This window comes from Phalacrocorax aristotelis, chromosome 2, assembly GCF_949628215.1.
Source record: "Phalacrocorax aristotelis chromosome 2, bGulAri2.1, whole genome shotgun sequence".
NCBI classification, from domain to species: Eukaryota; Metazoa; Chordata; class Aves; order Suliformes; family Phalacrocoracidae; genus Phalacrocorax; species Phalacrocorax aristotelis.
In genome coordinates, this window is record NC_134277.1 from 40404121 (window position 1) to 40417066 (window position 12946).

At 39.6% G+C, this 12946-nt stretch overlaps 1 protein-coding gene across 6 annotated transcripts in view; it reads right to left on the reverse strand.

Moving 5' to 3' along the window:
* SATB1 (SATB homeobox 1) overlaps positions 1-12946 on the reverse strand; it is a 93896-nt gene that overhangs the window by 22945 nt on the left and 58005 nt on the right. For all 6 annotated transcript variants that reach the window (XM_075083202.1, XM_075083200.1, XM_075083199.1 and 3 more), the window contains 2 exons: positions 12624-12836; positions 4047-4202 (listed from right to left, as the gene is read on the reverse strand). In XM_075083202.1, the coding sequence (XP_074939303.1) occupies positions 4047-4202; positions 12624-12836 (369 nt within the window). The remainder of the gene's footprint in view (positions 1-4046; positions 4203-12623; positions 12837-12946) is intronic.

The window sequence follows — 12946 nt, forward strand, 5'->3', positions numbered from 1 at the left end:
CTTCAGCAAAGTTTTCCTTTCTTCCTTACTTCATACTAGCATGTGCAGGCCGCAGCTTTTCAGGATAAGCCATTAATATAAATATAGCTTCTGAAAACACAGCAAACATACAGGAGCACTACAAGTCTCTACTTGCCTTATCTCTCGGGGCTCTTAGGTTTGGAGGTTTTTTGTTTGTTTGTTTGTTGTTTTTATGGAATAAAATTAGATTTCAGCATCTGTCACCATCAAGAGAAAAATTCATCCCTGGCTCCCACATGAAAACATTGTAACCAATGCACAGTTACTGAACCATGATGCCTTAATGATCATTACACAAATCAACTTTTTTTTTGTTTGAAATAACGAAATTAAGAATGTGCTTTCATAATTACTTGAATCAGACTGTCAGGTTATAAATTTAATAAAAACACAATATGATCAAATTGTAAAAGTAACGCATCCCACACAAATTTATATATGTGTGGATTCTTTTCATTTTGACTTATTCAGGTGTGTTGATTAAATTTTAGTAAACAATACTGTTAGCATTGCCGTTCTACAGCTAAAAAACAACAACCTGGGAGCATACCTAAAGCTCTTGGTAAACCTTTCTGTCTTATGTTTGCGTATAGATTTCTAAAGCTCTCTTTTCAACATAACCTAACAAAAAAATACATAGACCAATGAGGCAGACAACTTGCAGTAAAAATGTAAGGTTTTAAATACTGGCGTGAGGTATTTTGCCAACTACAGTTCTAAAACTCCCCAAAGATATGATGTATTTAAGCAGTTTGAATTATAATCTCTTCCTCAGCTCCTCAGTATAACCATAGTAACTTTTAAAGTATATATTTTGAATTAAATTGATTTTTAATGTATTCTGCAGATAATCTATCGATCCTTAAAAACATAGAAATTTTAAAAACATACAGAATGCATACATTCCTATAAAGGAAAATAATTAAACATTTGAAGGAATCTTCTAGCTAAGTCCCCAAACTCGTTCAAACCCATGTGCCACATAGTCCCTTTTCTTTGGGAAAGCCAAGAAGCTGCCAGCAACATGCACCGTGAAACTACAAGTACAGAAATCATCACTCCCCTAAGCCAGAGCATGGTCTCACTAATATCACTGCTATCTCCTCCTGCTCCTGTCACCCCTTCCTTGCCCTGCCCTATGACCTCTGCTGCACTGAGCCCATGTAGCCAGCTGGTTTGTTGAGCATCAGGTCCATATGTGGTCCTCCATCAATCAGGTAACTCTTGCCAGAGGCACTAACACAGCGCACGGAAAGATGCTCGTTTTTCACCTCAGCACTACCTAAATAGAAACTTCTGTAGCGCATCATTTAATAGCTCTTCTGTACAAAGTGCTCTAGTCAGCAGAACATTATCTGCAGTCTCCTGGCTCAGGCAAGCCCAGCCACCTTGCAGATGCTGGCTGCTTCAACACCCAATCTAATGTTGACCCAAATCAGTTCCTTAAAAAAGAAAATAAATAGAAAGGCCCTCCAGCAAACAACTATCTTTGTCCACTGGCAAGAACTGCTTTAGGTCACATAGTGGCTTGTACCGTAACTCCAGACGATACTCAGCAGTTAATCAAGTTTTCATATCCAAAATAAGATAAAAGCAGCAACATTCAATTTTTGTGATGGTTAACATTTTTGTTTTTAAACAACACATCATTTTCTGATACGCATCCTCCAGACTTTCCACTGTAACTGGAAATCTCAGGGTTTCCAGTTCTGAGCGGGAAACCAATATTCCCAAACGAAAAAAACAAAACAAAACCCAAACTAAAAAAAAACACAATGCACCTCTCTCAAGAGAGGTTCTTTTAAAGAATATGTCCAAACAACAAGCCTCCTTTTTTTGTGCAAAAGAGACAACTTTGCCCCAAGAGATAACTATCTGTACCACCGACAAGCTCCAATGCAGAATTTTTACAGGACAGATATCTCCTTTAATATACATGGCTTTGCTACATATTTAAAACTTCTGGTTGGCTGACTAATAGTCAACTGGGTAGAGAAGACCCAATATATTCAGTTTTCCTACAAATGGCATTTTGGCTAACTACAGACCTGAAAGCTTGCTTATTACATAGATTAACATTACATTGCTTGAATATGGGAGAAAAATAACCTCTCAGAATACAGACATAATCTCCATAATAAAAGGGAAGAGAACTATATGTCTGGTGATGGTTTTTTAATACACTTGGTAGCAACGTTTGTAGAGGAATCTAACTTTTACACCAATCCTCTAAAAAAACCTGCACCACATGCCTGGAAACTTCCATGCTTCGCATTGATTACCTGTCCCATTTAAAGTCAGCATTGGAAGAGCTGTCCCGCTCAGAAATTTTAAGACTACCCACTTAAATAAATACACTACCACACAAATCAGAACAGATCAAAATTACACGGACCGACAGATTGGCTTCATACCTTAGTTTTGCAGAGAACTGCAATGGAAAGGGGAAGTTGTAGAAAACGGACAGTTCTCTAACCCCGAGTCTTGACATGTAAATAAAGACATCTGAGGAGCACACAGGTTGGAAGCTGCAGTAACATTCTATCATAATTAGAAACATTTCAAGAGCCCTGTAATTTCCAATCAAAATTACAGTAATTTCCGATATACAAGCCATGATTCATGACAGAATTTTTACATTCCATGAGAGATTATAGTGGCCTGATGTATGACACAGAGTACAGCACTAACATAAACAATTCAGTTTAATGTTTAAACAGCACTTGGTGTTTAGAATCCAACAGTAAAAGAAACATATTATTGTAGAAATTATCACTTTGACAGTGATTGAAGGGTAGGCAGGCATGTGGCCTATAAAGCTATAATTTTTACAGTCCACAGCTTGAGTTTAATCATTTTGATATAACATTTCCAAAATATCCCTTTAAATGCTCCTCACAGCATATAACTTAAGAGACAACATCCTTTCCGTACAATGAAATGGAGCAAACTCCAAAACGTGAACAACACAGAAGTCAAAAGTTAGACGGTTAAAAAGAAAACCAGCACTAAAATGCTGACGGCCCAAGAAACATTGGTCTAACCGATCATTATCAGCTTTCCCAGGAAGATGCTGTGTTTTTCTATGAAGCAATTTTAGAAAAGTAAAGGAACAGTGACTAAGTGGACTTAATGTTTAATCTAACATGAAAATTCAGCATTGCAAGCATTAGTGCCTTTACCATTTCTTTCAAACATTGGCATAAGCATGGTTCTAGTCTTTCCCATTTTTCTATACGTTTTTCCTTTACTTACTTCTTGAGTACATTCTCACTTAAATCAATGCTTTTGCATACTCCGGCGATCTTTCTCAGAAGACATGTCGCTTATGATAATCACACCTAACAAGTGCTTGCTGATTTCCCTTCTCTTGCCACTAAACTTGACAGAAATTCTTCATTTGAAGAAAACAGAAGAGGAAACCACACAACAAAGGCTTAAAATGGAATAGGCAATATATATGTACGCACACACGGGTAACCAAGCAGCCATTGTATTCCACAAAGCTCACACATGTTTCCTCAGATGTAACTTGTATAACTGTAATTTGTTGGGGATATTTTTTGTTTCTGATGTGGACAGTGCCGCCCCACCTCCCGTGCACAGCCTCACCAGTGGGCCCAACTAAATATTTTCGCAAAAAACAGAACCCCAGTGTTCCTCATTACAGAGGTGAATTCAGCAGCAATACACAAAGCCTGCCCACAGCTTTTGCCACGTCCATGCCAGCTGAGAACTGATGAGCCTGATGCGTTCTGAGCCGCGCAAGACCGACGGGTGCGCAGCAAAGGCATCTCGCTGGCAGGGAAGAGGGAGGGATGCATCTCAGGAAGCCGCTTCTCAGCCCTGCCTGGTCAAGGGTAACAGAGTTTACCTCTGAACCCAGCAAGGAGCTCTGAGATGCGGTACCGGGCTGGTGTGCTAACCAGGCCACACGTCGTAACACTCACACAGAAACAGACCAAAACTGGGGCCATGAAATAATGACACAGGACAGGGAGGCCGTTGCGCCCTGGGAACTTTACCTGGCTTTTGGTTGCCGCAACCTTTGCAAACAGTGCTTGAGACACCTTAGCTCTCTTCATTTCCTGCTGAATCTCATCGTAAATGGAAGCATTAATGTTCATGGAATTATTTTCTGTTTTTCCATTCCTCTCTGTAGCAATAGTAGCAGTTTTGACCTAGAAAATATATTTTATGAGACATTTTTCATTATGAAAAAGTTACTTTCCTCTCTTTCCCTCCCCAAGTAGTTCCCCTTTCCATTTTATTCCTTTTATTCAATCTCGCTCTGATATTCTTTCAGCTTTTCAGAGACTTAACATTATAAGTTATCTGTGGTTCAGGCAACTGGGAAACAAGAAAATTCAGCATATTGTTACAGGTGAGTGCATCTGAAATATGAGTTATCATTAACTGACCACTGTGAATTTCAATGTCATAAAACACATTAGGTGGAAACCTGTCAAACAGTCTTGTAGAGACTTGTGAATCCTTACATGATTTCTTTGCCCCATGCAAATTAAGTGAAAATTGTAAGAGCAGCATAAAAGAATCTCGAATGAAATAGAAACCTGACAGATATATCTTGCTTCATGCCTTAGGCCCAGTACACTCAAATGCATGATAATGTGGAAAAGTTGTGGCTTTAGATTTAACTTTTTAAAACATTATCTTATCAGTTTAATTCTTAAGCTATTTCTAAGAAAGTGATAATTTAGAATAATGCATATTTTAACCACTCATTCATGAAATCAAGATAGGACATTCTTAAAGATATTTATTCCAGCTGTACTTCACTTACGCACATAAAGTATTTATTCTTCTTGCAGTCCAGGTTAAAAAAATAACATGAAAACAAGACCGAATGATTACACTACCACCTCTGTGCTGCATCTGCAGCATTAAGGGAAACAACAAAAAAACACATCAGTAGCAACATGACGTGCAGCAGACTATCCTTTCCTTCATCCTCTGGAAATTATGGAAGTGATGTTTCAACAACAAGAATCTTCCCACCAAGGTTACAGCGCAGTTTCTGCAACATCAGTTGAGAGGTACAAAAAAATCAGCAGGTACCCTGCTTATCCTACAATATTCTCAACAGTTAAGGATAATGTCTGTCTTTAGCAGCTACTCTTGAAATGCTTGCCCAAGATCAGTGGACCTAGACCACTAATCCTAAAATGGACCAGAGGAAAGGAAAGACTGGATTTCTGCCAAAAACCCACAAGGTGATGATGCAAAATCAAACCTTTAGATTTTGATTCAAACCTACTGGTTCATGCTGAGGTCATTGAGAGCTGAATTAGTTTAGCCATTCAGAAGTTACATGTCTAGTTCAAGTTACCTGTTCAGGCTACCTCTAAATCTAATGGATAGAGCTTGGCGCTTCCAGATGGTGATGCAGCCTACTCTTAAGCATGTGTCTAAAACCACACTTTCACTATCAGTTTAATCCAGTGCAAGTCAGCATCTTCCTGTGCTCTAAAGTCCCTTGAGGTTCAAAGGGAAATCATGACAACATGATAATTCATCTTCTAATCTCACTCCCTATGAGTTTTCATATATCACAGGTCTCATGATACGAGAGTCAAAGGGTTTGGGTGAGAGATGTACTTAGGCAAATCATCAGCCCATTTTTTCCTAGAAATGTCACACTCAATTTGTGCTAACTATCCTCCATAGTGCTTTTAAGAGAAAATAATCTAGCCCAGAAACTGGGAGTGCATGCCATTTTTGCTGAGCCTGATTTGTCTATCAGGCTTTTCAGGAGGTGTGCTAACACATGCCCGTTACCTCCAAAGGGTGAAACCCCAGCAAGAGCAAGGTGTCCACACACAGTTACACCTGCAACTGTCTGGCAGGCATTAACACTTTCTGGTGTCTGAAAACAGGAGTCCTAAATGAAAAGGGAAATGCAGAAAAATCCCAGAATGTGCCATACAGTTTATCATGTGATTTGCTTCCGTTTGAAAACAACAGGTACTTTGCAGCCATGACCTGGAGAGTGAGGTGTTTCCTTTTGCACAGTGCAACACTGCAGCAGAGGATGGCCAAGTCTGGGACAACGGCTGCTCAGAAAACTTTGAGGAACCTGGCAGTGGGCAGCGTGAGAAGCAGTACCGCGAGCCTCCCTTCTTCCCATCACAGAGTGGGGAAACGCATGCGTTACACTGGGCAAATCAACATGGAGCTGCAAAAGCAGGCGCCTCTCCTGAACAACATATGGTGAAATAATTTGAAAATTACAAAATCAGTGGTAATTTTATAACCTTTAAATGAAAAGGGTTCACTAAATGGTAACTGACAACCAATGGCGATTTTAAATATACAACTGGAGACAGGCTTGTCTGCTTGCATATAAAAATCAGGCTAAGCTAAATTAGAAAATGAAAAAGCAATAGCTTTGTCAACACACTTTCTTGGACCTTGGGTTTAAATTTTGGCAAAGTTATTTCAGTCCTTCCCACAGAAATATTTCTAACTTCTAACTAATCCTTGAGGGTCCTGCGGGAGGATGAGAAGACAAAGGTATTCAGCCAGGATACACATGTCCACGGTATCTTTTGGGAAGGAAACACTTTGTTCTTGTGATCCTGATCGGAATGCCTCTTTTCTGTAAGCACACTGCCTTTTTGATTGCTACTTAGCTTCAAAAGACACCTTCATGTTGTAGCAGCACTTCATAGACCACTTAACTGAGCTGTGAACACCCAGATCATCAAAAAACAAGACTCTCACGCCATGCTGGAGACATAATTTCAATTATGTATCTTGGTCCACACTTTTCAATGCCCAATTTAATATGGATATACACTTAACCCAGGGGAATTACTGAAAATCCTCATTCTGGTTGGCAAATCACATCTATCTTTACACAGGTACAACAACTCAACAGCGTCTACTATATCACTGAAGTTTAAAAAAAAAAGAGAGACTACTCCTGTTGTCGTCTGTTGATATTGAATTGGGAAATGAACAACAGAACACACTAATATCTGCATCAAAATGCTATATTATCCCAAAGAGCTTCAGGAGAATGAAACTCTTGAAGTCATAAAATGATGGGTTTAGGGATTATGAACAGAGGTTGTTCAAAGCCATATCCTCTCCCTCTCCAATTTACATCATTGGCCAATTATAAAAATTCTTCTCCTGCCTCTTAACAATTTCTCTTCAAAGATCAGGTATAGACTGTGGCTGGACTAGATGGACCATTGGTCTGCTCTGGTCTAATGAATTCCATGCAATAATGCTAATTAACCTCTTGGAGAATATCCATACATAAAACTGTTTCGTAATTTATACATAGCAAGCATCTAGGCTGTTGTGTTGAATTTAGAATTGAGTTCAAGACAGAGGCTGTTTGAAGCTGGGTTGAAAAAACACCCTCCTCCTCAAAAAAAACCAACAGCAAACAAAAAAGCCCCCAACAGTGCAACTTCAGGACTTGGGAGAGGAGGTGGAAAAAGTATTCATTTTGGAGAGAAAAACAAAACAAAACATAATTTCTCATCTCATCCACACTTAAGCACAACCTCTCACCCCACCCACACTCACAGCCACATTTTCTGTTTAGGAAAGAAACCATAGATCAGCTACGTTTGTGGTTTTTTTTACAGTAGCCAAATTTTGCAAACGCTAACTGAACAGGGGAGCATTATTTTACAAACATAACACACTGAGAATCACAAACTCGCCTGGACATCTTCCTATCACCAATCAATTTAGTCATTTAGGAAGACTTGGGCAAAAAAAACCCACATCCATTCCCTCCTGGCCTGCCCAGATATATATCTTCTCATCAAATAAGACTGATTACAGTAGTAAAAAGTTCTTGATTAGTTCAATTTCCTAAACAAAGGACAGGTTGTTATAGAAGGAAAAACCAATCTGAAGAGGTTTTCACAAACATGGAAGCTCACTTCTTCCCCATCGAAACTGAAACAAAAAAATCTTTTATAACACATTCTTATAAGTACCGTTTTAGCTTGGGAGCAAAAATCTTCTTTAATCCTGGTTTAGCTTTTAATATTACATTGTACATTAAAATTCATAAAGTAGTTCATTCCAGGCAAAACAAACTACTTTTCAGTTCTGCTCTGCAAATAGCACAGGAGGTACAATAAATGCAGTTGCTTTCAGAACAGCTTTTATCAGGACAAGGTTTACTACTCCATTATTACAGTGGCGCCTGGAAGTGCAGTTATAGTTAAGTGTCCGGGTTTCCATTAACTCTCCTCCATGGTGGTTTTCGGGGGGGTGGGTGGTGAGAGGGTTGTATTTATTATTTTGTTCACTTTTACTTTCATGAAAATGCAACTTGGCACAAAGGCCGTCAACCTAAATCTCAAATTTTGTAGACTTAAGAATAAACATTTTGCTGGTGGTGATGTACGGCGTGTGCGCGTGTGTGAACTCCAGGGCTCCACTGTCAAGTTTCACAGCAGCTGGTGTGATCTAGAGTTCCTTGCAATGGAGGTTCACTGGTCCTCAAACACCTGCAAAGCAGTGTCCTCCTCAAGACCCGTCTTTCAAGAGTGGCTTCCTATCTCTGGGATCCAAGCTGAAATTGCTTTAGCATGAAGGAACTGTAATTTATCTGCAGTCAGAGGGAGGCCAGGATTGTATTTATGAAAATGAAGGTTTTTGTCAACTGAGTACCCAGAACCATGACTCATGCAAGATTTGTGGATACTTCTACTCGTTAAAATTATATTCTGCTCTTGACATTACACGTACTCTGTTTTTACACGGGATGATGATGGGCCCCAAGAATTAGCACAAATTTTCTTTGGGGAATACAGCTGGTGAGAAGGATTCCTCCCTCAGCTCTGCTGAAATGGAGATTACTTGTCCTGAGAAGGAAGTGTTCATAACTGCAGGATGGCTAATCAGCTTTAATCAGAATATTTTGGAAAAGAAAATCTGTGACTTGGTCACCTGTCTCCATCCTCCCCCCAGGCTGTACTAAAGGAGGAGGAAGTCCTCTTCCCCTCACTCCCTCAACTGTCCTGATGAGAGGGAGAGGCAATCCCTAGCACATCCCTGGGGAACTCCATCCACCCTGAACATAGCTCCACACCCAGCATCCTCTGAAGTATCCCCACATCCTCTCATTCCCACACAACGTGTAACAGATTCGTCCTCTGAACCTGACTTAGGGATACCCAGAAAGGACCTCTGTGGGGTGATCTACAAGATGAAGTTGCTGCAGAGGGAAAAAAAAAATTAGTAAAAGAAATAGAACAAGAAAGGACCTTTTTTCCTTCCTTCTAGGTTGGAGAGGTTAAACTATGTCCCCATGCAGTACCTACCTGATGGAGATGGTAATATTTCTAAACTCCGCTGCCCCAGGAAAGAGCCTGACAGACAGGCGTCTGCCCCAGGAGGTGGCAAGATGAACAACATCCAAGGGAAAAACTCTTGTGTACGCCACCTCCTCACGCGCAGTCCACCAGTGTGGAAGATAGTAGCAGACTTTTACAACTTCACCAGCTTAGAGGGCTATACGTGCATCCCAAAAGCTCATGCATTAGAGGCTAATGATTTCAATTTTAAAAAAAACCCAAAATTAAGATTTTGCTTCTTTGTTTAAGTCAGAGAGAAAGGGAGAAGTAAGGGGGACAAACAGCTTCTTAAAGGATTTCAGAAAAGAATTGGAAACAATCCAGATACATTAGCTCAAGTAGCAACTAGTAAGAACACTGTAAAAATGAGATAAATTCAACACAGTTGCTTCTAACTCAGGCGCCAGGGTTTATGCTTGGTGAGTTCCTACTATCCCATCAGACCTCCGAGGTCACGCTTTCTGTTTTTCCATGCAATGGTATGCAAAATTCACACAGAACAAGCTCAGCTTCTAAATGGTTAAGTCTGCTCCACTGTCTGGCCACCAGTTGGCAACACAAAAATGCAAAATAGATCCTTTTCAGGATGTTTATTTTCACATCCTTCCGAAACTGATAACTTGCAATTGCAAAATAAACCTTCATGTGTGGCATATTAGCTCCCATTTTTCATGGTTTCGTAGTTTAATTGTTTCAAATGTTACACTGGTCTAAAGATTTAATATTAAATACGTTGGCTCTTGCGTAAATTCTGTTGTCAGGATAAACGGTCTGTTTTGTCTTTCAATAGTTATCTAAGAAGCTCACAGCTAAGCTAGAAAAGTATTATGCTGTATTCCTGTATAGTGAACTTTAAATAATTGCTTGTAACCAATTTAGTAATAAGGATGGTAGTGGTTTTATTTCCTTAGTATCAAATATTCAATAAACTGTGGACATTTGTGTGTGTGTGCGCGTGAGGTATCAGAGTAGTAGCTTGCATTAATCATTTTGCAGTATCCTGACTATAATTTATTTCTGCTACTATTTGTAAAGTTAGAGTTGCCAGTGCAATAACTAGAATAATTTCATTATTATTTGTAGCATTAAGTATTGTACTTATGTTACCAACACAGATATTTCAATTTTCAAACTTAGGGCTCACACTTAGTAGCAGGTGGCAAGTGCGATGCGATTATAGGTGGGTAATTCTGGCAACACATAAAAAAGTTATGCAGAATCCCAACTCAGAGGTTTCCACATCCTTGGTTCATCCACTAGATAAAGTGCATATGTTTTGCTGAATGACGTAGAGAAATATAACAACTAGAAAAAGCACTGTTTTGCTCTGGAGACCTCAAGTATTAGTCTGTAAGGTTTCCCTGTTAACCTGTTTTCGTTCTGAAAAGGATCAAACCAGAACACTATGCTGTTTCCACTTTGAACTGTCGCGATTAGGTTAACTATACTCCTGACTCCCACTAGAAAAATGAAACATAATTATGAATAAGAACACAGTAAAGACAGACAGATTCCCCCACTCCGACCCCTGAATTTGGACTTGCAGTATGTTTTGTCAGTTAAGAAAACCCCTAAGTCTCACTTTATTTCTGGCTGCGAGGGATTTATGCAGTTTAAAGTGTGAATTGAAACCAATACGACTACCTCTGACTCGACATCCTTCTCGAAAGTCCTGTAATTAACTCTGTTCTTTAGCTGTGAAATTGCCCAAGACCACTTGAGACAGAGTGAGACATTACCTTGGCAGAAAGAGATAAGTTAAGAAGGAGGGTTAGCCTTTGCTCTGAATTACCCGGGCTGTGGGAGCAGGTACAGATATTAAAACAAACTCAAACGTTATTTTAAACACAGTTACCTATATTTAACTATTTCCCACTAAAGCATTACTATGTAAACAGATTCTCATCCTTTATCTTGAAGAGTATCTGTAGTGGATTTCACAGGCTAAACTCAGTTAATGATAACAAAACTAGACCATTAGCACAGTCTGTGCTTTCTGCTAAAATTTTTTTTTCTTCTTGTGAAAAGTACTGCAGCAGGTTAAAGCGATCTTCCGTCCTCCCTTTTCCTACAATTTTATTATTTGTTACTTCACTGTGGTCCTTAGCATCCACCAGCTGCACAAAAATTAGAAAAATAACCTGAAGGAATTTATAGCATTCGGAATGGGTAAGGAATATACTCAAAGGCACATGCCTGAGCCTGGTTAGTAAAAACTGCTCTATGTTTACATACTCAACCATCACAAGATTCCCACAGACCCAAAGCCTTGCTTTGTATAGCAAACCTGGACTGCGTATACTGCATGATTCCCACGTATCTGTAGATGAGTTTGTTTTGTCCTTGCGTAGGTACAACCTTGAGCCACAGCAATGCAGAGTATTTCAGAAAGGTATGCTGTTCTTTGGAGTGTTTCATTCACAACCACATTACCTCTTTGTGGAAATCCCATGCATTCCTATGGCTTACACCTATATTTCTCATGTACCCTAACACCTGCGTCACAGTTCCCTTGACAGACACAAGAACTACACCATTGAATTTCTGGATCCCACTCTATCAAAATTTATAACTTTGGGAGAATTAAACCAATAGTCCTACTAGATTTTACAGAAATGAATAGGAGTGTCATCTGAACAAATACTAAATGAAGTTTTAATGAACATATCCCAATCTTTCAGAGCGATGGACATAGCAGCTCTGTTATGTTATCCAGTTGTTGGTAGCTCGGCTTGGTGAAAGCATGCCCAGAATTTTGGGGTGGAGTCTTCTTTCCCCCATCCATTTAGTTTTACCTGTTCATTTTCTGGAAGATAATTTTTAAGGCAGTATGATTTACTCATACTTCTGCCCTCATTCCCACTCGGTTTAGTGGTCCAAATACTTCAAAATCCCTATTTGAACTGCTAACATTAAAAACTACACCTGAGAATTACAGGAGAACGAGACAGCTAAAAGCCAACGTGTTCCAGGCCCAGTAAAGCTCTTATCAATAAAATAAGCAAAAAAAATCTGTAAGGGCCATAATGGATAGAATTTATCTTAAAACTAGAAAATAGGTAGTAATAAACTGCTACTATCATCCATTATATTTCTTAAATTTAATTTGTGATATGCACTGCAAATGATTCTACGAGTGTTTAAAAAAATGCAACAGTAAAAGCTTTCTTCTTTGTAAGAAAGGTATCACCCAGCAGGACAGTGAGAAAGCAAAACAAGCAAATGTAGAAGACAGAGAGAGTGGTTTACTTGTGGAGGCCGGCTAGGCGGTGTGCTTATGAGAGGTGCGGGGCCCATTGCAGAGGCTGCGTTCAAACTCCTTTCCCTTTCGTCCTGGTAAATTCGATCTCGTTCAGCTTCTGGCAGCTGCAAGAAGTTCTGCATAGCCCGAAGGTTTACCAGTAAGGACTGCGAGGCAGTCTTGGGATCCTCTTCCTTTCGGAGGATTTCTGAGAGCAAGCCCTGTAGGGAGGGAGGGAAAAAAATATGCTAGAGAGTTAGCCTAGGTGAGCGCCTGTAAAACTGCTCTGCAAAGCCGCTGCTTATCAGTCCTCTTTCTTCTTTCCACTGGG